At 35.8% G+C, this 26,642-nt stretch overlaps 1 protein-coding gene across 2 annotated transcripts in view; it reads right to left on the bottom strand.

Annotated features, from left to right (window-relative positions):
- Nucleotides 1-206: 206 nt before the first annotated feature.
- The window catches only part of RSRC1 (arginine and serine rich coiled-coil 1), a 451,866-nt gene continuing 425,430 nt past the window's right edge, over nucleotides 207-26,642 (bottom strand). For both annotated transcript variants that reach the window (XM_079922011.1, XM_079922010.1), the window contains exons 8-10: nucleotides 9,925-10,031; nucleotides 3,603-3,755; nucleotides 207-2,957 (exon numbers count right to left, since the gene is read on the bottom strand). In XM_079922011.1, the coding sequence (XP_079778137.1) occupies nucleotides 2,865-2,957; nucleotides 3,603-3,755; nucleotides 9,925-10,031 (353 nt within the window). In that variant the 3' untranslated portion in view covers nucleotides 207-2,864. The remainder of the gene's footprint in view (nucleotides 2,958-3,602; nucleotides 3,756-9,924; nucleotides 10,032-26,642) is intronic.

Here is a 26,642-nt window from a genome sequence, read left to right as displayed (position 1 = left end):
GGACTCTTCCTTGGGTTGGAAGTGCAACAGTTCCCAGACCCCTACAGCAGCTACCAGGAAGGTGGAAGTGGATAGCTGTGAGTTCCTGTGGCTCCAAAGGCTTCCTTAATTTTCTCACTTGCAGTAATCTCTCTCTTTTTTGCAACTATGTCCTCTCCTCTGCCACTAAGTATTATATCTCTTATGTCATATGCATGTCTGGGCTTCATAACTAAGCCTCTTGAGGGCAGGATCCCCACTGGATTCACCTATGTATACCCAACTATCCTTACTCTGCCTAGCACAAACTAGGTAGTCAAAAAAACGTTAACGAGTAAGTGGGTAAATCTGATGGAAGAAGCCCTGAGATCCCCCAGTAAGCAGATAGTAGGTCACTAACTGCAGAGCAATCAGGGTTTCTTGTGGTCTTGGCAGGGAGGGACATCAGAGAAATCTGGGGACAAAGCTGGGGTCTATTGGCCATGGCAGTTCAAACACATACATAAGGAGTACACTGAAGATGGAGTGTAGTTTTTCAAATAATTACCCATGCGACTATTTGTTCCATATTTCCGTTAAGATGGGCTACCATGCCAAAATGTTCCCTTGGCATAAACAGTACACTTTTCTACCACGGGCTTTCTTTTGTGTTATTTTACTGAAAAATCAAAATAGGCAGATAGGCTATTAGTATCCTCATTTCACCTGCTGGGATGCTGAAGTGAAGTAGGTGAAAGACTCAGCGTGTTCTGTGCTCATATTCTTAGGTATCTGCCTCCTCGTAATTAGGGAGTGCCAGAAAAAAAAAGTTCTTATTCCATTTTCCCTGAAAATGCACTTGTTCAGAAATGAAAACTTGTATTATTAGTACTCATCATTTTGTGTGAAGTCAATGTTTCAAAAAACACTCTGAGGTCTCATGTAAGTCCAAACTGTTGCCACTAGTCAACTGACATGAAAGGGACTGTTCTGTTTTATAGAGTCATTATATTAGGATATTAAAGAAGGCCCGCATGGATCGCGTACCATGAGTTTGGTGATATGTTTGATAGTGGTCTATGAAGTCTTTCTCATTAAATTTGATTTGGCTTATGTGGTAATATTGTAGTCTTCAACAGGATGCAGGCAAACAAAGTTAAGTAATATATTAAAATGAATCACATTGGAAATCAGGAAGAAGGGGAATAGTCATTGAGTTTAGCAGGGACTAAAGTTTAGTTAATTAAAAAAATAACTTGATTCTCTATCTCTATGAGAAATTTAGCTTTAAAATATAAATCTATTACAGTTCAAGCATCTGTATTTGGGCTACTTGCCAAAGAGGAACTCTGGTGTGAAATATAATTAAAGTGGATCATAATATTTTCACTATGTTATAAATGAGGAACATCAGGCATACTGAGAAAAAATGCCTAGTCTAGCTTCTCTGGAGAATCACTAGTGGCCCAAATGACAACCCATATTCTTGCCTAGACCACTAAAATATAATTCCCCAAAGGGTGATAGTCCTTTTACTATTTATAAGTTATGTAATAAAGGAAATATAAAATTATTCAGTACCAGTAATCCCTTTTAAAAATCACTAAAAATTTGTGTATGTTAAAAACCACACACACCTGAGTTCATACTGGGCACTTCCACTTATAGCTAAGGAAAAAAAACCCACTAGCATATATTCAGAATATGAAAACATGTTTGTATAAAAACAAGTATTTGGTCATCAGTCTATTTTCCATCCCTTTTGCAACTGATTTTACGTTCTTTATATTTTTCATTTTTAACAGGGATTACAACTTTAGTAGTTTCAGAAATATAAAAAGATGGCATCAAAATGTCCTATATATTGGTAATCTTAGCCCAAGAACTTTTCATGCTTATCTTGTGTTCTGGGCTACAGTCTTCATAGATACAAATTCGAGCAGAACAAAATAGAAAAGGGAAATAACTCATGTCAGCTGCTGAAGGCAGTTTGTAAGGCAGGCCTAAAAGTCCTTATCTCTGGCCTGTTCAGTATGGAACGCATAGTTGATTTTCATTCAGCTACCAGAGAAAGGTATTCTACGATGACAGATAGCCTTATCAAAACTACACTTAGCTGGCTTCCTCTGCAGGGTATAGCAGTTGGTTAAGTAACACTGAAGTGAGAGCTCTTACCAGTTTTCTCAGAAACAATTCCCCATCATGAGTATTTGGCCAACTGCTTAGGTCTAGCATGAACATGTAATTTTTAAAAGAATGAGCTGGGACCTGCTAACATGTTTCAAAGGATCACCTAGTAAAAGCTGATCTCTAAGCAAATAAACCATCAGTTTATTTAATTTTCAAGTAGTTTTTTTTACTAAATGTATTATTCCTCTAAGAGTAACATGGTTCATGCTGCTTAGGTTGTTTACAGTGCTTTTTGTTGTGCCTAAAATTTTTCAATAAGGTGAAATAAAAGATTCAAATATGGTTTTATAATACGTGGAAGATAAAATCTCATATTTATAGCATATACTTCGACTCTTTTATATGCATGACTAGTCAAAATTGTGTCTTTAAATGGCAACTTGATATTTTTCAAATTGTACTCAGAAACACTACTGTGTACCATTTGCCTTAATACCAATATGTTCAGGATTAGCTTTATTAACAGTATGACATTTTCATGCATTCTTAAACTTTACACTAGTTTTAATGTTCACAATATTTGATTAAGTTCAACTCAACAAATATTCAAGCCTACATGAGAAAAGAATGAAATGAGGTTACCTTTTTATATAATAAGCTACCTTATTTTTAAGAGTTAATACTTAAAAATATTAAGTACTAAAGTATTAAAGTATTAGGGATTTAAAAACCTAAATTTCCAATGTTACTGTTAATTCAACCAGATGAACATAACTTTAGGCCACAGGACTGCCCATTAGCCTTTCCTGTCGGAGGGCAATTAATCTCTTGAACCACTTTTCTTCAGCATCAGCTTTCTCAATAAATAACTGAAATAAAAAAAGAAAAAAGAAGAAAAAATGTTATTGTCTGCCAACAGCTTAGATTTGACCTTATAAATCACTTGTATAGAATACATCCTTCAGCACAAGATTTGGATACTATTTAAATATTGATGACCTCTTAACTGAAGATCATCTATTTGGAATAATGCTCAGAAAGTTTTAGAGTAAAAGGACTAACATCAAAATCATTGGTTAGCAATTTTACATTTCATTTTGTAAAGTTTATTTCCTACAATCTTTCTGAAGACACAGTGGTATGACACTAATTCACAGAAGATAGCACGATGTGGTGTTAATGACATGCTCCCAGTCCATGAGCCAACTGGAGCAGAGCCAGAATTAGATCTTTTAGTGCCAGAATAAAAATAAAACAAAACTTCTTTTTGCCCATTTTTCTTTCCCATAGAAAGAATCTCCTAGAAGTCAGGTAACATGAGTTGGTCCAAACCAGCTTCAAATACGTGTAACAGCTCTAAAGGCTGGGGGTGAGCTGCCTATTTTTAGCAAATAGGAACATATGGATCCATTTCCTCCAATGGTCTTCTTGTCACCAGCCCAAAAGGACAACAGTTTGAATTAACTTCAGTCAACTAGACTTAAACTGACATTCTTAAGGTTTAGGTATCTTACATTTGGATGGGCCAGAGAATTGTCATCTTGGTACTTGATAGCAGTGGGGATGCTGCTAGGGTCTATTTCTTTTTCATTACTCGGTGGGTCAGCCACTACTGATGCTGGTCCTGATGTTGCAGCTGCATGCTTCACTTCACTAGGTTCCACTGACTGAAACATGAAATACATGCTATTAATTGGATAACAATATACAATTAAAATGTTGCTTTAATAATATTTCTGATTTTGAATAATAACTGCTCAATTGGCCTCCTTTGAGATGATACTAACCACAAAATGGCCCTAGGTTATTGAATGAGAAACAACTATTCCTAAAGTAAGCAAACAAATACAAAAACACTGTGAAAATGTTATTTCTTACAATCAGCATATTTTTCTTAAGAAGTTGGTACTTATGAGTCTATACTATTGCAAAAGTACATACATTTCACATATCTAAATTCCTACTTAGCCTTTTTTTCTACCCCTATTGGTTCTACACATACAGTTTTTCAATTTCTATTTTCTTTTGACTTTTTTACTTCTGAATATCCACTTCTCTGAATGAAGTGCAAAACAGAGGTCACTGGGGAAAACATCTAGAAAATGAAATATGCATGAATTAGTTGATCCTTTATTAGAGTAATTTATCTCAGAGTTGGAGATCCATCTATTTAACCAGTATTTACTAAGCACTATTAATTGCTAAGCACTGGGTACACGAGGGAGAATAAGAAGATATGTTCCTTGTCCAGGACACGGGTTCGAGCCCTGGTCGGGGAAGATCCCACATGCCACGGAGCAACTAAGCCTGTGGGCCACAAATACTGAGCCTGCGCTCTGAAGCCCGCGAGCCACAACTACTGAGCCCGCGTGCGACAACTACTGAAGCCCGCGTACCTAGAGCCCATGCTCTGCAACAAGAGAAGCCACCACAGTGAGAAGCCTGTACACCGCAACGAAGAGTAGCCCTTGCTCGCCGCAACTAGAGAAAGCCTGTGTGCAACGAAGATCCAATGCAACTAAAAATAAAATTAATTAATTAAAAAAAAAAGAAGATATGTTCCCTGTCCAAACTGGAGATTACATTTTGCTAATGGGATGACAGATCTCTAACAAATACCAAAATATATACATAATCACAAATTGTAACAAGTTACATAGAGCTGTTTAAAGAAATATTTGGTAAATTTGATTTGGCAGTTTTCTTCTTATATTTTGGAGCCAATATTTTTTTCCCCAGATCCCAAACTTTTCTATGTCTCCAACATAGTGGTCATAGAAGACTCATAGCCCTAAGTGATATTACACTGACCCTTTATAAAACTGAAGACACGTAACAGTAAAGCCCAATATTCTGCACAGGGGAAAGTGGGAAGTATGTTAGTCCAGTGAGGTCCAGGACATAATTTTTTGGTACTCTACCTTGCCAAGCAGGGAATGTAAGAGCATGCCATTCTGCATATCTAGGCCATGCTTTGATAGGGTTCAGCTAGGAGACTGGCTGTCCATATGGAACTACCTCGAAAAATTGTGAAGTGCTGTTATTCTAGTTGCCAAACATGTGGATCGCACATGTGCAGGTGGCAGAGATAACATTCTATTACAGAAACCAAGTAATCTCATTTTGTTTTTACCTACACAGTACATTAAAGTTTTCTTTGAAAAGTGCTTATATGCACAAGAGGTAAAGTTCTCAGGGGTTAGGATCAGAGTGTAGAAGTTATTATTTAATAATGTATAATTTAAAAAACGTGTGAGGAAAACCATCAATTGCTTCTTTATTTAAGTGAGGAAAGCTGTTAGAGAAAATTTGACTATTAAAAAACTCTTAGCATGGCTACTATCAAACATCTGGCTTTGAGTAGCACTGCCACCTGGTGGTTCAGTTTGGAAAAACTTGTTTTAACACGTACTTAAAAGTATGAAAGAACAAATGACCATGCTGCTTAGAGTTATTTACCCTCTTTTTGAACATAGGCGGATATCTGCCAAATACAACAATTTTTGGATTGAATAAGTGGTAATAAGCTTATTTGGGAGAACAGTCTGAAAACAAGATTGGTTCCTTAAGTTGATGATACAGCAGGAACTATCAGATCATCTTTCTACTCACACCAGAAAAATATGATTGCACAAAGTAAAACTAGTTAAATCAATATGTGTTGCAGGAGACAAACTGTCTAGCATGTCATTGGTAACAGCCACTTTTCTGGTAATAGTTCCCTAGCTAAATTAGTGGAATTAACACAGCTAAAGAATCTACCAACAGAAGGGGTCACTAGTTACAGAAAAGCCTTTTTCAGAGATATTACAAACTTTATACCAATGCATGTAGCACTGTCCAGGAGAGAAGGATGTTGAAACTTGGTTCATAATTTAGTCCTCAAGAGAGTTAGTCTTTGCTATGCAACAGGAATAGCCCATCACATCTGCCCATGACCTGGATGAAATGGTCCTCTAGATAATTTACTTTGCTAAGTCATCTCCTGATAAATAATTCATCTTCTTGGGCATCCTGAATCCTTACCTTATACTGTAGACACAGACATTTTAGGAACTGGAAAGGGATACCACTTTCTAAACTAATAAATTGGCCCTCTGTTTTATATTACAGTCCAGTGCGAATTTATTCTTTGTTGGCCCATCACTGCTCTTCTGATCATTTTGAAACGCGATGACTAATGTAAGTCTAGTGTTGGATGGCTAATATCTTATACTACTGTACATTCACCAAGGTAAATGCCATCTTCTGTGGCCTTTTAGCATATTCTTTATATTTCAACAGGGAATATGCATTGAGTTCACAATTATGAGAGATTGATTAGTTCTGGAGTTGGACAAATTTGGTTTGGCTGCTGCTTTTTACCATTTATTAGCAGTTTGACCCTGGGTTATGAAATTTGCTGAATCTCAGCTATAATTAAGGGTTATTAGGATATTAGTTAAATTATAAATGTTAAATGTCTAGTATTAATGGTAGTCATCATTATTTTAGTTATTTTACATTAAATATATACAAAAGTGGGGCTATGATACAACACTGTTTTACATCATTTGTTTACTGCTTTAACATTTCCAAATGGCTGTGTTGAAACAAATTGGTTCAAAGCTTATGTCTATACATGAAACTAGAAAGTTACTGTGTAAAGTAATTTTTAATTTGCTTCATCACCAAGCCTCAAATAAGGAGCATTTTAGGATCTATAGACCATAAAAAATTACATAAAACAGTCTCTGGCCCAACCAAAACAGGAATTCTTGTATCTACAATCCCTCTGAAGGAAGCCACAGACAAATACAGCCCTTGGTAGCAGCAGCAGGAAGAGGAGGAGTAGTGACAGCTTTCATTTCTTGATCACTTACTATACGCCAGGCACTTGGTTAACTGTTTTATGTAAAGTATCTTGCTCATCCTTATAAAAACCTCTGCTACGGGTATTATCCCCATTTTAAGGGACGAGAGCCAAGGTTTAATGAGACTATTATGTAGTTTAAGGACATATGACCAGTAAACGGCAGAATCAAAGTGTGGTTCCAGATCTGAGTCTACATCTCATGCTTTTGACCACCGCTTCCTAATGGCTAAATGCAAGATTTATTGCAATTTGGTTTGAATTTTAGAGGAAAGAAACAAAAATGTTGGTAAAATATTTTAACTAAATGTATTTCTAAGGGGCTCAATTCACAGTGCTGGATTAACATTTCTAGGCTGCTTCTGCTTCTCTGTCATACTTATCCAACCAAGAACTAGCTAGTTCTAGGCTTTCCAGATTGATTTTATTTCTTTCTATGAATTACTGTTAAGGGGAACCTCTTTTTGAAAGATAGTTGAAACAGAAGGTGGGTTTCCCTCACACAGATTTATGAAGGTTGCTTACAAAATGAAGAGCCTCCTGTTCCATCCTAGACCTCTCAATCCTTAATGGTGGCATCTAAGTTGGAAGTACAAGAAAAGCTACATTGAAGCTGAGTAAATCCCAACTCAGCACTAAAAACTAAAGCAAACAAAAACTAATTATTAAAATAATTAATAATGGTGGTCCCTTTGATGAGAGATGTAGGTGAAATTCCTTTAAACTGCTCCCAAGGGAAGCCCATTTAACTATATATAGGGTTTTGTTATAGATATGGGAAGAAGAGTTTTTCTCTTGGATTTAATCAGTTATCTTAAGATTAATAACTATAAGAAATAATATTTTAAAACTTTTCTAGAGAATATAAACAAGGTAAAAAAATGACTAACCTTGGAATTCAAATATATGGATATTATTACATTTAAAAAATCTTTTAAGGTGCAACCAGATATCTAAAGAATTTCTGTGTTTCTCAGCAAGGGGTCTGTCTTACTGGTGAGCATGGAGACTCAGGGAAAGTAAGGGGCATATTAGAGAAATGTAAATGGGGTAAGGTTTATACTTCAGACAGTCTGAGTGCCTATAGTAGTAGAAGTTTTCAAGCACCATACTTAGTTTATAGAATATACTTAGATAGCAAATAATTTAGACGCTAGAGTATATAATTTTAAAACAAACAGTTTATGGATCAAGAACCATGTTACATATTTGATAATCATTATATTTAACCCTCGGTTACTCTAAAAAGTAGGAATTATTAGCTCTATTTTATGAATTTGGAAACTGAGGCTTGGAAAGAGGTTGAGAGGTTTTCTCGAGATCATCAATCATGTTAGGAAGTGTGAAAGTTAAGATTCAAACTCAGATCTCCTTGAGTCCAAAGCCCATGCTCTTTCCGCTATATTAAGCAGGCTTTAGATCAATTTCCTTACTCACTGCCAATTTTACTAGTTACTGGAAGAACTCTTAGTATCTTGGAGGAGAGGAATGGAATTAAAAATAAATTTACTATATTAATAATTAATACCAAATGGGAAAAAGTTGTTTAGAAGAAAACCTAGTGTATTAACATAGAGGAATAAATATTTCCACAGAAAGAAAATGCTAGGTTATCTTAAGTGTGTGCAGTGAGAACTGGGAAGTCAAGGTGAACTCCAGAAAACAAATACTATGCAAGTAAACTTCAAAACAAATTACAATTCTTTTAGGACTTCTTATTAAGTATGAGTAATATATTTAATAAAATGGGCAACTATATTTGTGAATGTCCATTTCACAGCTCCTTTTTTTCAGGAGTTGTGGTGGCAAACTACAAAATATTCAAATGAAATCAGCAAAATAACAGGGCAAGGACCGTGGATTAACCAAGGCTGTCTAGTGCATCCTGGCATCCTGCACATGCTCAATTCATGTCCCCATAATGAATTATTTTAAAATACATATGGTAATTGAAAAGGTGTCCCTCTCACTAATAACAAAAGAAATGCTAATGGAACAACAAAAGGTCAGTTTTTACCTATCAGGTCATTAAACATGAAAAAGTCTGATAAGACTTGGTGTTAACCAGGGTGTGAGAGACAGACATCTCCCTGCATTTCGAGGTGGAATTTGAATCGATACAATATTTTGGGTGAATGACTTTGGGAACAGGTATGAAAATAAACAATATTAACCTTTAACAACTCCATTTTGAAAATTTTATCTAAGGTGATAATAATGGATATTCACAAACATGTATGCAACACCTCCAAACTTACAACTACTAAAATATCTATCAGAGAAAAAAAATTATGATACATTCATCAGTAGAATACTATACAGTCATTAATATATCTACAGATATAGAGTATTTCTGAATAAGTGATAGCTATACCATGTCTTCATTAGATGTATGATATTGAAGAATACATGTATTTCACAGTAGACAGCTTTTTCCAACTAAAGGAACACAAATTCCAAAAAGCAGCCCTGACAATGATTGAAAGAATACTGAAATATTCAACAGAAATAAAATGCCAATCAAAGCTCCTTTTATTAGAATTGAATAAGTGATACTCATATGGGCAAAGAGTGTAAATATATGTTACTATTTGGGTAATAATTTTATTGTTAAAGTTCTTTTCTAACTTTTCTCTAGCAATGTCAATTCAAAAAGTAGATGTATACATTTGAAAAGAAAACTGTGTACGTTCATGAAATGTGTATTGTTATAGAACTGTATGTTGACATCTTATACTTTGCCTTCTTGGTGAATTTTAAAATAAAAATGGCATCAGATACATTTTCATAGTTTTTTTTTTAACAAGTTAAACTTGAACTGATTCTCACTGATTCATTCTCTCTCTCAATAACATGCTGATACACTCTCACCTTACTTCATCTATTAGAAGAAGAAGCACTTACATTTAAGTAAAATCCATTAATAAAGCATCCCTTTAGTTGGAATCTAAAGGCTTATTCATAATGCCTTGATGAAAACTTACCTTTTTGACTTCTTTACTTGATCTGAATGTTTGCTGAACAAAAGAATCACTTTCAATGGCTTCAATTTCTTTGACTCTTTTTACTTGTTCTACCAGGGTGGCTTGGTCTAAAAAAGAAGGTATTATGTCAGTGTATTCTGGTTTGTCAGCTTGTTATCAACACTATACCTAAGCAATGTTCTTTCTATGAAGTAATTTTATGACTTATGAAATTTAACTGGATGGAAAAAAAAAAGACATTATGGTTAAGTTATAATAGAAACTTTTTGCCCCCCCTGGAGACCCACAAAGATAACATTCCTATCCACTAAGACTCTCACCTAAAACCTAAAACATTGCCGAGAAGGTACTGCTAAAATGATCCAAGCTAATCTGTGCTAATCTGGAAGGAGGACTTTACATTTTTTTTCCAATTTTACTATGGAAATACATAAAAGGAAAAAGGAATAAGAGCACAATGAATCCATCTGCACCCATCACTCAGCTTCTGTAATCATTAATTTTCTGTTATTCTTATTTAATCTATCCATGCCCACTTCAATTTTGGGGGGTGGACCTGGAGTAGTTAAAAGTAAATCCCAGACATAATGCCATGTTACCCCTAAATATTTTTTTAGGCATCTCAGATAAGGGCTTAAAAAAACAAAACAAACTAGCAACATAACTACAATACCATCTTTAAACCCAACGTTATCAGTAATAATTCCTTAATATCATCTTATATAATCCATGTTTAATTTTCACTGATTGTCCAAGTGCTTTTTTTACAGTTGGTTTGTCTGAAAGAGGATCCAAACAAGGTCCACACATTACACTTAGTCGACAAGTATCTTAAATTCCTTTTCATCACATACGGTCCACCATCCCTTCCTTTCATTGTCATTTATTTATTGAAGAAAATGGATCATTTTAGCCTTTACAATTTTCTACATTCTGGATTTTGCTGATTTTATTCTCATGGTGTCATTTAACATGTTCTTCTGTCCTTCATACTTTGTGTAAACCAGCAGTTAGATCTAGACAGGGATAAGATTCAGGTTCAATTTCTTTTGGTAAAGAATACATCACAGGTGGTGCTATGTAATTCCTATTACATCATATCAGGATGTGCTTCTCCCACTTCTAATGATGTTAAGATTGATCAGTGTGTCCAAGGTGATGTCAGCCTGACCCTAGTTCTCCACCAACCTTTCACTTCATGGTTTTAGCAGACAATGTTTGTTGCTTAGCTCCATTATTTTATTAGACATTGCAAAATGGTCATTTTTTTCTAATTCTATTATTTGTCCTGCATTTATTAGCTGTGATTCGAAGAACTTCCTTCATCGACTACTTTGTAACTGTGAAATATAGTCTAGAGGAAAAGGCAGAATAAATATTTCTTTCCCTTAATTTATCAATTTTGGTCCAAAGATGACCATTATGAGCTCATGAATATTTATATATGTAATGTACTTCAGTCCATCATAGTCATTTTCATATTTTGATTCTACCTTTGGGTAGTGGGAGCCTCTTCATGTTGGTCCCTGCATCCTTTTGATATGATCTCTTTTGTTAAAGTGTGATAAGATGTCCCAGGTTCATCCTGTACAGTTCCTGTCTCAGACTTGAAATCAGCCATTTCTCCAAAGGGCCTGGATTCCTTTTAGTGGGGAATGATACTTAAAGACAGTAACCTGAGCAGTAGGGGTGTTTGTTGTTACTGGATTATCACCGCTTCTCAGCTTTTTCAGTGGGTGGGGTAGGAAATACATACTTTTAGAAAAGAAAATCGAATGTGAGTTATATTTGTATATCTTTTCTCTTATTCTAAGAATATTAGGCCTTAATGATGTGATCAAAAGTACTTAGCTGTTTTTCCTAATATGTGAGTTGAATATATATTAGTTTCAAAATCATAAGACAAATATTACTATTAACAAGATGAATTAATAGTTTAAAATTTCTTTATGGCTCTCTTTGATCTTAGGATTTATTCCACTGATGAATTGTCAAAACACTATACTCTAAAGTCACTTGAAATGATTCTCCATGTGATTATGCTACCAACTTGATATATAGTTAGGTTCATTTGTTTCAGTTTTTTTTTTTAAATCTTGTTTTGCTCTACTGTTTTCATAATTAATATTTGTTTTTTAATTGCATAAAACACTTACATGCTTTCAAAGTCAAAATTAAAACAACATGATTCAGAGAAGTCTAGGTTTCCTTTCCTATCCCATTCCCCCAATCCATAGGTAATCATTTTTTATTAGGTTTTGATTTTTATCTTTCCATTGCTTATTTCTGAAAATATAAGTATACATATTCTCTTCTTTCTTACACAAAATTAGCATACTATACATTCCTATGTATATTACTTCTCTCACTTTTAACACTATGTTTTCCAGTATAGAGACTTCCTCGTTTTATGCTACAGCTATACAGTAACCTATTTTATGGTTTTATAATAGTTTTTCCTACCAATGCCCTGTTGATGGTCATCTGAGTTGTTTCCAGTCCTTTGTTTTTACAGTTAGTGCTTTAATAAATAGCCACAGGCATGTATCATTTCATACTTTTGTATTTTTTTCTCACATGCTAGCTGGGCAAGAAAAATGCAACATTATGGTTCACAACCTTACTGTTTAAACTATTGGTCTAAGCTGAAACGAACACACACCTGAATTAGGAGCCACTGAATACTCAGCTAAGGCATCTAAAAATGCCAGGGTTTTAGCCTGTATGAATAATAACTGAATTTATTAAAAAAAAACTGTAATAACTGGTTTAACAAGGTAGAGTTATTTGCATCAAAGTAATTTTTACATACTAAGTTGAAAAGGTTAAATGATATAGACAGTATGAAATCTGGTCTAACACATTCAATAAAAATTAACATTTTATGAAAAATCTCTGCTTCAATTTTTGGCCAATCACAAATTATAAGCATATAGTCTTATGCAAGTTCCAGTTTATTTAAGAGAAAGACAGTGCTTCTGAGATGTGTCCCTGACAGCTGTAACCAGTCTTTTCTCAGGTGAGAAATCCTGCATGGAATGTTTGGAAGTAACAGCTGTCACAGCCAACACTCACATCTTTGGAAGAATATATTTTCCTATATAAAAAGCAAACACTGTCAGAGTGTCATGGAAGAGCAAATAGTTCCACATGCTTTAGAATAAAAGCTCCTTTTAATTATGCAATGTACTAACTGAGCATGTGAAATGAGAGAAGACTCTTTGCCCAGCTAACTTATTAACATGTGCCGTACCAGAGGATAATATTTTTACTAGTTACATGTATAATGGCATTAATATAGCAGAGAAAAATCATAATGGATACCATTCCAAGTGATTCAACTTTAACTGGTCAACATGAAAACACATTTGTTTGTGTAGGTGTTAGTTTCACAATTATTTCACAATCATTAGTTCCCAACCAAAAACAATATTTCTGACTTCAGGATGATGTCTCATATGTATCAACTGTTTGACCCCTCGGATTTTTTCTCTAACATATTCCCTCATTTGGATTTACAAAGCACATCATTAGTATTAAATGTCAGAGGTGAGCTCACAAACAGTACTTGATGTCTAAAGCTTGCAGTGTTTGTAGCTTTAAATATGGGCATACAACCAGCTCCTAATACAAATAAAAGTGTTATCACAGAAGCTGGCCAAAGGGCCAGTATATTTAACAAAATAGCACTGGAGAAACTGTAAAGGAAGGAAGGAGAAAGATTAGAGGAAAAACAGAACATTATGTTTGTGTTTCTTTAAAGATCACTTCAGGACTAACAAAGTGACAGGGCAGATAGGGGAAAGCCTGTCTGCTTGACTTACAATATGAAAATAAACCAAAATAGCTTTTACCTTTCAATGTGGGAACCATTTTACTGGTGATATTTAAATTAAAGAATGTGATATTTAAACTAAAGAGTAAGAGAGTGATATACAAATTAAATTTCTTTAACATCTTTATTGGAGTATAATTGCTTTACAATGCTGTGTTAATTTCTGCTGTATAACAAAGTGAATCAGCTATATGTATACATATATCCCCATATCCCCTCCCTCTTGCGTCTCCCTCCCACCCTCCCTATCCCACCCCTCTAGGTGGTCACAAAGCACCGAATTGATCTCCCTGTGCTACGTGGCCGCTTCCCACTAGCTAACTATTTTACATTTGGTAGTGTATATATGTCCATGCTACTCTTTCACTTCGTCCCAGCTTACCCTTCCCCCTCCCCGTGTCCTCAAGTCCATTCTCTATGTCTGTGTCTTTATTCCTGTCCTGCCCCTAGGTTCATCAGAACCATTTTTCTTTTTTTTAGATTCCATATATGTATGTTAGCATGTGGTATTTGTTTTTCTCTTTCTGACTTACTTCACTCTGTATGACAGACTCTAGGTCCATCCACCTCACTACAAATAACTCAATTTCATTTCTTTTCATGGCTGAGTAATATTTCATTGAATATATGTGCCACATATTTATCCATTCATTTGTCAATGGACACTTAGGTTGCTTCCATGTCCTGGCTACTGTAAATAGTGCTGCAATGAACACTGTAGTACATGTCTCTTTTTGAATTATGGTTTTCTCAGGGTATATGCCCAGTAGTGGGATTGCTGGGTCATATGCTAGTTCTATTTTTAGTTTTTTAAGGATCCTCCATACTGTTCTCCAGAGTGGCTGTATCAATTTACATTCCCACCAACAGTGCAAGAGGGTTCCCTTTTCTCCACACCCTCTCCAGCATTTATTGCTTGTAGATTATAAATTAAAATTTGAAAGGTGCATGGGAGATTTCATTTTTAGTCTTATAAATAGCTCAGCTCCATGCTGTCTGAAAACAGGCATAAAAAATGTTTTAAACTGCTTCATACTCAAAATTCTAAGATCAATGTCCACAAATCTATGTCTTAAGTATAACCCTGTCATTTTGGGAAGCAGAATAAAACACATCAATAATATATAGTAAATTGTTTTATTTTTATTTTTAAAAATATTTATTATTTGTTTGTTTGTTTGGCTGCGCCTGGTCTTCGTTGTGGCATGCAGGATCTTCATTGCCGCGTACAGGATCTTCATTGTGGCATGCGGGATCTTTTAGTTGTGGCAGGCAGGCTCTTAGTTGCGTCATGCGGGATCTAGTTCCCTGACCAGGGATTGAACCCAGGCCCTCTGCATTGGGAGCGCAGAGTCTTAACCACCACTGGACCACCAGGGAAGTCCCTATAGTAAACTGTTTTACATTCAGGCTCTTAAGTTTAACATGCCAATTTGTCATTTAAAAATTCTGTACCAATTTTAAGACTGGGAAGAATGTGAATTAAAACTAGTTATTGTTTATATATATATATATATATTTTAAACATTTATTTATTTATTTGGTTGCGTCTGGTCTTAATTGTGGCAGGCAGACTTCTTAGTTGGGGCTTGCTGGCTCCTTAGTTGCGGCATGTGGGCTCCTCAGTTGTGGTATGTGAACTCTTAGTTGCGGCATGCATGTGGGATCTAGTTCCCTGACCAGGGATCAAACCAGGCCCCCTGCATTGGGAGCGCAGAGTCTTAACCACTGTGCCAACAGGGAAGTCCCCTAGTTATTGTTTATACGCTTGGCATGAATGCCTAGCATACAAAGTATCCTGTATTCATCAGCCATGGGGTTAAAAATGAAAACAAGTGATAAAGTTACTGGGAGAATAAAAATTACAGGATGTTTCTGGGGCTTCCCTGGTGGTGCAGTGGTTAGGAATCCGCCTGCTAGTGCAGGGCACACGGGTTCGAGACCTGGTCTAGGAGGATCCCACATGCCGTGGAGCAACTAAGCCCGTGCACCACAACTACTGAGCCTGTGCTCGAGAGCCACAACTACTGAAGCCCGCACACCTGGAGCCCATGCTCCGCAAAAGGGGAAGACACCACAATGAGAAGCCCATGCACCACAATGAGAAGCCCATGCACTGCAACGAAGAGTGGCCCCTGCTCACCGCAACTAGGGAAAGCCCATGCGCAGCCAAAATTAAATAAATTAATTTTTAAAAAAATTACAGTATGTTTCTAAACATTAACATGGTAAACATGAAGTAAACATATCTATTTGCACTTGATGCTTTTTGATAAACACATTATTGGTAAACAAAATGACTTCCATAGGTTGCTTGCAAGATGTCCGTAGAATATTTCATATTTCATAATAAAAGAGAAAATAATGGAGTCAGAATGCTAAGTCACTACAGAGTAAAAAAGTCAATAACTCACTGCATGGACAATTATTTTGTTCTTTTTGTGATTAAAAATTAAAATCAAATATTTTATTAGTTACTGTTGATGTTATAAAAATTAGGTTCACCTGCTACTTTGAGTTATATTTGACAATTTCACATGACACATCTACAGAATTTTCTGTGTTATCAAAAGGTACACAAATTTAAGATTAGTAGATAAAGATGACAAGGTCCAGTATAAACCTTTTATTTGAAAAGGCAAAATTTAAATATGTACACCATTTGCAGATTACCAACAAGCCAACCTCTCTAAACTGGCAGCAATGCTAGGCAGAGAACAGCAGATGGCACTATTACCCAAAATGTAATGGGCTAAGTGACATGAGTTTCATGAAAGGTACCTTACACATTAAAATCTCATCTCCAAATGACTACTTTTGAATATTAATAATTTATGAATTTCCCCAAAGTTAAAATGCATTTTATATTACAAAGAGTTTGGGTTGGTTGGTTTCATAGTTATTGAGTTACTTATGCTACTTTTCTCTCCCAAGGGGAAAAAAAATTTATATACTAATACTACTGCTACAAATACATGAATAATACAAGAGAAGATCTTATTTTCAGTTTAAATGGATTCAAATTTTAGTCAAGAATGGAAATATCTGCAAAATTTCCTTTTATGGTACAATATAGACACTGAAAACAAAGTCTTTGAAAAATAAAGCACTTTCAAGTGCTTTGCAAGAACAAAAGAAAAAAAGCAAACAATAACAAACTGGCTATTCAATAAATAAGTAAATGGAGATGGCTGTTCAATAAAATCTGTAGACAAATAAAACATACCATAAAGCTCACTTGGAATTCTAAAGTTAAAGCAACTCCTCATGAACACAAATTTTAATGAAATATAGCCACTGCTTTCCCTTCAAAACAGTTCAAAACAGTGTATTTTAAATAAGTTTCTTTCATTAAAACATATAAAACATATATTAGAAAGCCATCCAACCGTAACATTTTAAGGTTGTTCATAAATCTCATATCCCTGGGCACCAATTTCCAGAACTGGTATCCAGAAATAACGTGAAAGATGAGAAAACTTCTTAAGTAGAATGTGGCTTGTCTATCAGCCTTCTGGAAGCTTATGATACAGTACCAAGTTATATATGTCAGTGAGGCTCCTGGAGTGTCTCTAATAACAACCCCCCTTGGATGGGGTCCAAGACAGACTCATAACAAACTGCTTTCCATGTCAAATTAAGTAATAAGAATAAATTTAATGTGACTGAACCAGTGAAGAATTTCTGATAAACATTTTAATAAGTGCAAGTGAATTGAGCATCAGACTAGGTTTTATGAAAAACAAAATCCATACTGAAAATCCACACAAATTCCACCTCATTTAGTTCCTCTCACCTAGAATGCTCTTACCTTTTCTGAATCCTCCCTGTCACTTCCCTTGCCACCTCTGAGAAAAGGGGCCTCTTCTATAATTCATTTGGCTCTCAGCATATGTTAACTCCCACTGATATTAATTTCTTCATGAGCAAAAGCTTCATTTCCCCAGGCAGAGGGGACATACCCTTCTGTGTCAACTCCAGGAGTTAGTATAGCATACTCTATTATTTAGTAAGCAGTCAATAAACATTTGTTGAAAACTTAAAAATTAAGGGGCATTAAAATAACCATTAAAAAAACATTATGGGGGAGAAATGTCAAACTATAAAAGGTTTTGTAACTTTAAGAAATTAAATGTCTCTAAGTGGTTAGTTTTAACAGCTCTGGGTTCAGACTATCTGGATTGAACAGTCTCTTCTACTTACTAGCTTTGTGACCTTGGGCAAGTGCATTGTGGTGGTCTCAGTTCTCTCCTCTGTGGCATGGGGATAATAGATGAAACATCATAGGATGGTTGAGAGGTTGCCTCCCTCCTTTCTTCCTTCCCTTTCTCTCTCCTTTCCTACTTCCAAATATTTGAGCACACTCAGGCATTGTTCTGCATACCAGGGTTTAGAGACAAGAGTTTCTTTCTTCCCTCATGGAGCTTATGTTTCAATGGAAGAAGCGAATAATAAACATGTAAATAAACAATATAATATCAAGGAAAATAGAGCAGGGTAGAGGGCTACAAAGGAGAAAGGGGGGCTATCTCAGATGGGGTAACCAGGAAAGAACTCCTGACGTGGTGATTTCAGCAGAAAGAAGAATCATGTGAAGGAACAGTCATGAAAATCTGGGAGATGACACTTGTGTTCAGCACAGGGCTGAGGAAGCATTAAGAACACTTAGTAACTGAGAGCTATTACTAGTAACAGGACTAGAGGGCTGATTTAGTAATTGTACTGAGACACGGAAGTTGGCTAAAAAGTTGGTATATAAACCTCAATTTCTGGCCATATAGAATCCTAATGGATGTCTACAACCACACACTCCCTAAAATGGTAGTCATGTGGTAGAAATCATGTTTTAAAACAGACGTATATTTGATCATCAATATCTGGGATGCCTTTCTAGTGAGGAAGGTCATAGAGGCTAATTTTTCTTTTAAATGGTTGTTAAAAAGGCCAGATGAGCTGTTATGGTAGCAGAAGCGGTAATCATGGCAGTAACAGAATCTTACATTTATGGCACTGAGTGCTAAGCACTTCACATGGATTACCTCTTTTAACTGTCATAACCATAAGAGATAGTACTATTATTATTTTCATTGTACAGATGAGAAACTGAGGCTAAGTAACTTGGCCAAGGTCACTGGGCTAGTTGGTGGAAGAAATGGGATCCAATCCCTGAATTGTGATCCAGTCATTATTTCCTAGTCAAATAAATTCTTTACCCACTCCTGCCAAGAAACATGTATTTTTCTTCCTTTTTACCCATTTACTAGAATAATAAATGTTCTTGGTATTGTTCTTATTCTGCATTTTAATGCTTATACATTCAGTAAAATACAACGTGGCTTTATTTCTGGAGGAGATGCCATATATATTGTCTTGGTTTTCTGGCGTTATCTTGAGCTAGATTACAGATGTATATTTTTGGAATCTTTCATACTCGATTAAATTTTTAAAGAATTATATATGTCACATTCTGAAAACCTTTATTAATGAATAAAAGAAATAAAGTTTTTAGAAAACCTATCATTCTTTCATTTAAGCCTGAAGACAACCTGAATGGTAAATTACTACTTTAGAGCTGTTCTTATTTATTGTGCATCAATTGTTGCTACAAAAAACTAGAATGGTTTCTGAGAATTTGGCTAAACAAACAACCACTATGCAGACGAACTACATAGACTATTGCCTTATGCTTCTCTCAAATGTAATAAACATGGGTAGTCAAATCCACTTTCAATAGTGGTAAGTAATAATTCCAACAAAGCTAAAGATACTGGAAGTTTTCTTATTTTAATAGGATAGAAGAAAGGAATATAATTTGAAGTATACTGGATTAACAGAGAATACAGACTCTGAAGTTGCTATCTGTTATCCATTTTAATTCCAGAATTCTTATTGACTCTTTAATTAAAATTCTGTAGATGGAAGAGTTGTATATTTCTAAGGAACTTGAAGTGAATGCTGTCTGCCAGCCATCTCCAAACACCCCATAACCACACACAACTCGCCTGTCAGGAGAGCTAATGCAGACATCGCAGGGCACACCACATTTGTCACTGTGGCTAATATCAGAGACACGCAGCTCTTTTTTCTTAGCACACAAAAGCAAGATATGTAATTCAATGCTCAATTTACCCTTGTCTCACAGGAGATTTTTCCCCGCTAATTGATAGAAATTAAGCCATTAATCAAGCCACTAGCCATCATTCAAACCAGAGAAGATGAATACAAACTTTCATCATAACCACCTTCCCCATTTTAGTGTTCATTAGCATTAATTTTTAATGCAATTATGCTATTCTTTTACGCTGAGCTCATAAATTACTGCTCTTTTGTTGCTGGCTGGCCTTGTAAAATCCAAACTAATGCTTTGTACTCTGATCTTAAAGGCAATTACTAGGTTCTTCTATCTTTTATATCTTTGCATCCCCAATAACATATATATATATGTGTGTGTGTGTGTGTATACACATATATATACATACATACATATATATATATGTATATAACGAACATCCATGAACACCCAAATGCTATGCCTGTTTTTTTTTAATGTCTCTATATAAAATCTGTGTGAACATATAAATGTAAAATGTACCTAAAGTAAATAAATACACACACATACCACATACATTACAAAATATAGACGTTAATATAAAAATAAGATCTCATATTCATTCTGTATTTTGGGTTTAATATAAAGATAGTCTTACAGTTTCTTATGATTAAAAAGTACTGCATCATTGTAGTAAAGTTATGTTTTTATAACAAATTAGAGAAAATAAGAATATTAATAGTGACTAATATACACACTTGTAAGGGTCAAAAAACTACTAAAAACAGAAAGAATATCTACAAAATATCAAAATCCCTTAGTTCTTTATCTAGGGTTACTGTTTTATGTTTAAATCCTTATTTTAAAAAACTTGTGTTGAAACCTGAAAATTAATGAGACGAAAATGAAGAGTAATGGAAGATCAGAAGAACCATTTACCCAAAAGTGTGTTTATAAGTGCATATAATAACTCCATAGTCTTTTATTTTGCAAAGTGAATGCATCAGTTTATCAGAGGATGACAGTAAAATAAGACAAATTTTCCACAAATGAATACTGAAGCCAGAGACAGTGTATCCACTCAGTCCTCCATCCGAGAGAAAGTGGAAAGATATACCCTCCTATAGTCCCCCAGAAGCATTGGTTATGCTCACTCCTAGGTGCAGAGGAGCTAAAAAAAAAAATCTGTAACTCTCTTCTTTGTATAACCCCAGTAATGCTTTTGCCTTTGTTCTCAAGTTGTTAACGTTCTGGTCACCCACTACCTAGAGAAAGGGTGCATATGTGGCATAAAGATTAATGAAATAAAACTTACTGGGAAGAACGGGAGAAAATATTTGCAAACAAAGCAACTGACAAAGGATTAATCCCCAAAATATACAAGCAGCACATGCAGCTCAATATCAAAAAAACAAATAACCCAATCCAAAAATGGGCAGAGACCTAAATAGACATTTCTCCAAAGAAGACATACAGATTGCCAACAAACACATGAAAGGATGCTCAACATCACTAATCATTAGAGAAATGCAAATCAAAACTACAATGAGGTGTCACCTCACACCAGTCAGAATGGCCATCATCAAAAAATCTACAAACAATAAATGCTGGAGAGGGTGTGGAGAAAAGGGGACCCTCTTGCGTTGTGGGTGGGAATGTAAATTGATACAGCCACTATGGAGAGCAGTATGGAGGTTCCTTAAAAAATTAAAAATAGAACTACCATACGACCCAGCAATCCCACTACTGGGCATATACCCTGAGAAAACCATAATTCAAAAACAGTCATGTACCACAATGTTCACTGCAGCTCTATTTACAATAGCCAGGGCATGGAAGCAACCTAAGTGTCCACTGACAGATGAATGGATAAAGAAGATGTGGCACATATATACAATGGAATATTACTCAGCCATAAAAAGAAACGAAATTGAGTTATTTGTAGTGAGGTGGATGGACCTAGAGTCTGTCATACAGAGTGAAGTTAAGTCAGAAAGAGAAAAACAAATACCGTATGCTAACACATATATGTAGAATCTAAAAATAAAAAGAAAAAATGGTTCTGAAGAACCTAGGGGCAGGACAGGAATAAAGATGCAGATGTACAGAATGAACCTGAGGACACCGGGAGGGGGAAGGGTAAGCTGGGACGAAGTGAGAGAGTGGCATGGACATATATACACTACCAAATGTAAAACAGATAGCTAGTGGGAAGCAGCCACATAGCACAGGGAGATCAGTTCGGTGCTTTGTGACCACCTAGAGGGGTGGGATAGGGAGGGTGGAAGGGAGATGCAAGAGGGAGGAGATATGGGGATACATGTATATATATAGCTGATTCACTTTGTTACAAAGCAGAAACTAACACACCATTATAAAGCAATTATACTCCAATAGAGATGTTAAAAATAAATAAATAAAAATAAAATATAAATTTTATATATACACACAAATACATACACACATAAACACTTCCAGGCCTGCTTGAATTCACTTAATAATCACAAAATGGATATCATAATATCAGCACTAAAAATAAACCTTTGAAAATGAAACCACTGCAAATCCACAATTAATTTAAAACATTTCAAGAAGAGTTTTTACAGGCTGACTCAGGGCTTGATCCTGGCAGCCAGATGGATATAGGAGGTCAATAATCCAGAAGCAATGAGACAGTGATTAGCCAGACAGTAAAACAAGTACCCGGAAGCAATTACTGTCTAACACGTCAGAAAGCCATTTTACTGAAATAGGCAGAAAACGGATTTAAAAGATAAATTTCAATGTCTCCCTGCTGTCTTTCTAAAAATTTTGTTTAGTAAACACATTCGTAAAGCCAGTTACTACCTTAAATGATAATTACTCACGGCAAAAAGTCTTTGTTCAGAAGTGATGACTGACTGGAAGGTTCCTTGTAAAACAAGTTTACTTGTTCCTTCACATGCTGACTGCGAGGGAGAATATATTTATTTCTCTGTGACTGTCCAGTCAGAGATACTGCAAAGCTTTAAGCTCTAAGAGAATCGGATCTGGTCCAAAAGGTTATCAACCATACTGAAATTTTGCTATAAAGTAGCAATGTGCCAAAGAGCGTGAATGATGTTTGAAAGTCTAACAAGAAAAGTGTTGGGGTCATACTAAGCATTCACAAAAACTCTAGCAGGTATTTGTTGAATGATGAGCTGAACACAGGTTACTATTGCTAAAGAATGTGGCATTCCTTTATTGGGGAGGGAAGCCCCTTGAAGACTCCCTCTCTCTCTTTGGAAAATGGTAGATACTTATTTATTGCTCTCAAGAATTTCTACAGAGTACTTAAAAGCTAGCTGTTTTTTTTTTTTTTCCTCTGCGGTACGCAGGCCTCTCACTGTTGTGGCCTCTCCCGTAGTGGAGCACAGGCTCCGGACGCGCAGGCCCAGCGCCCATGGCTCACGGGCCTAGCCGCTCCGCAGCATGTGGGATCTTCCCGGACTGGGGCACGAACCCGTGTCCCCTGCATCCACTGCGCCACCAGGGAAGCCCCATAAAAGCTAGCTTTTCATTGTCCTGGAAACTTCTAAGTGATGACCTTTATAGGAGCAGAATTCTATTTCTATTTCTTTTCTGACCCATTACTCAACAGAGGTGACAACTCCCTTATTCTTGAAACTTTTTTATTTGGGTTCCATGACACCTTACACTCAAGGTTTTCTTTCTCCCCACTGGTCACAATTCCTCATTTTCCTATACAGGCCCCTCTAAATGTTAGGGTGCCCCAGTGCTCAGACTGGGCCCATTTTTCTTCTCTATCTTTTTTTCTCTCTCTAGGTGACCCATAGCTCTAAATACCATCTATATGCTTATGACCCTCAAATTTTTAGGTCCTAACATCATTACCAAACTCCAGACCTTGATTTTTCTCTCTTACCCCCTAAATTTAAACTATCCCTTTCCATTAGCTCCTGTCTCTTTTAGAATAAAATTCAAACTCCATACTCTTAGTGACAAAATCCTATGTAATCTGGATCCTGCTAAACTCTCTTTTTTTTTTTTTTTTGGTACGCGGGCCTTTCACTGTTGTGGCCCCTCCTGTTGCGGAGCACAGGCTCCGGACGCGCAGGCTCAGCGGCCATGGCTCACGGGCCCAGCTGCTCCGCGGCATGTGGGATTTTCACGGATCAGGGCACGAACCCGTGTCCCCTGCATCGGCAGGCGGACTCTCAACCACTGCGCCACCAGGGAAGCCCCCTGCTAAACTCTTCAACCAAATCTCTAACGCTTGTCCTAGCCACATTGGCATTCTTAAGCATTCTAAACTTGCTTCCCCCTTAGGATCTTTAGAGAAGCTGTTCCCTCCACCTAGAATGATCTTTGCATGGCAAGTTGCTTTTTGTTCAGATTTAGTTTAAATGCCAGCTCAAGGAGGCCTTCCCATAGCACTCAGTCTAAAGTAGCCAATGGTCATTCTCTAGCACATCAAGAGAGTGTAGAGAAACCAGTTAATTGTGAGGCTGTTACAGGGATCTAGGCAGGAGATGATGACTACGCAGATCAGGGGTGACATAAGATGGGGACATATTTTAAATAAAAAATAGACACTAATTTTGTACAGAGTGAGGCAAAGAGAAGAATCAAGCTGATTTTCAAGTTTCTGGATCAAGTAACTAGATAAACAGTAGTGCTATTTACTAAGACAAAGAAGACTTGGGCGTGGAATTAAGAGTTCAGTTTTAAAGATGATGACTTTGAGATGCTTGTAGGTTTTAAAAAGAAAGTCTCTAAGTCTGGAGTTCAAAAGAGAAAGTCTGGGCTGAAGATATAAACTTTGAAGTAATAAGGATATACAAGGCATTTACTCCAGTGGAAAATGATAAATTCACTCAAGGAGAAAAGAGATAGAAAAGAACTGAGTTCTAGTGAATACAAACACTTGCAGACTGGGTAGAAGGAAGGGCTGGCCAGGGCTGGCAGCAAAATCAGGTAAGTATCATGCCGTATTTTAAGTGAAAAAAGGGATGTTTCAAGAAGTGTGGTGAGTTGCATTGAATGCTGCTGCAAGGTTGAATGTGATAAGAAAAATTCCACTAGATTTGGCAAATTAGACAGTATTATTGGTGATTTTGAAAAAAGCAGTTTTAATGGAGTGACGTGGTAAGTCACACTGAAGAGGAGTGACACTTAAATGAAGATTTCTGTTTCCTAGAATATGGAGGATAATATTCTCTAAATGATACCTGTGCTGAACACAAGAACAAATAATGCTAGATAAAATATTTTAAAAAAAATTAAATTAAAGGTATGGCTGAGATTACATGAAGTAAGGAATCCACAAAGACCAAAAAGAAGTTTATAGTCTTAGTAAGTCCTCTACTCATAGAGAAATCGAATCATTTGTGAAAATTTTTTTTATAAACACTAGGTTCAGAAGGTTTTACATAAAAATTCTACCAAGACTTCAAGGAAAAGATAATTCTGATGTTATACAAACTGACTTCCTAACTCATTTTATAGGCTAGTACAAACGTGCTATCAAAAACAGTCAAGAATAGTACAAAAATGGAGAAGCTGTAGAAGCAGGTCATGAATGCAGATGCAAAAAGGGTAAGAGGGAAAATACACACACATATCTATTTGTACACAAATATATATACATGTATACGTATAATTTAATATATGAACAGATTAAATCAAGGAATGTTAAAAAAAGATAATACATCAAAATCATGTTGGATGAGTCCTAGGACCGTAGATTTGGTTCAACTTTAGAAGATATGTTAATGTAATTCATAACATCGTCTGATTAAAGGAGAAAAACTAAACTAAAAACCTAAATTCTTTGACAAAGTGCAACATTTATTTGAGATTAAAAACAAACTAGGAAAGGAAGGAAACATCTCTGACCTAAAAAGAGAATGTACCCCTGTCCCACAAACTAAACCAAAATGAAAAAGGTAAGGCAAATACACTTAATGGTATAATGTTTAAAAAGAATATATATTTTAAAAATTTTAATTAGTTTATTTTTATTAAAAAATCTTTTTTTATATCTTTATTGGAGTGTAATTGCTTTACAGTGTTGTGTTAGTTTCTGCTGTACAACAAAGTGAATCAGCTATACATATACATATATCCCCATACTCCGCCCTCTTGAGCCTCCCTCCCACCTTCCCTATCCTACCCCTCTAGATCTTCACAAAGCATCAAGCTGATCTCCCTTTGCTATGCAGCAGCTTCCCGCTAGCCATCCATTTTACATTTGGTAGTGTATACATGGCAGTGCTACTCTCTCACTTAGTCCCAGTTTCTCCTTCCCCCGCTGTGTCCTCAAGTCCGTTCTCTATGTCTGCGTCTTTATTCCTGCCCTCCACTAGGTTCATAAGTACTGTTTTTTTAGATTCCATATATATGGATTAGCATATGGTATTTGTAAAAAGAATATTTTTATGCCCACAAACAGGATAACGATGCTAGCTAGCTATCACCACTTCTATTAGGTATTGGTGGTCCTAGTCAGTGCAGTAAGATTTTAAAAAGAATCACATGATATAACAAATGGAAAGGAAGAAACAAAAAAGTCACTATTATTAGATAATATTATTGTCTATATAGAAACCCCAAAAGTATCTACAGATAATTTGTTAGGTACCAAATCAATATTTAAGTCAACTGCATTTGTATATATCAGCCATGAGAAGAAAATGTAATTAAAAAATAATATTTTAATAGCATAAAAATGTAACTCATCTACAAATAAATCCAACAAATTATGTGCTAGTTCGTTAGTAAGAAAATTGTAAAAGTTTATTAACAGACACTAAAGAAGACCTTTGTAAGTATGAAGAGCTATACCATGTT

The sequence above is a fragment of the Stenella coeruleoalba genome (assembly GCF_951394435.1).
Source record: "Stenella coeruleoalba genome assembly, chromosome: 5".
In the NCBI taxonomy this organism is placed as follows: domain Eukaryota; kingdom Metazoa; phylum Chordata; class Mammalia; order Artiodactyla; family Delphinidae; genus Stenella; species Stenella coeruleoalba.
The sequence above is the reverse complement of the archived record's forward strand: the minus strand, read 5'-3'. Positions and strand labels throughout refer to the sequence as shown.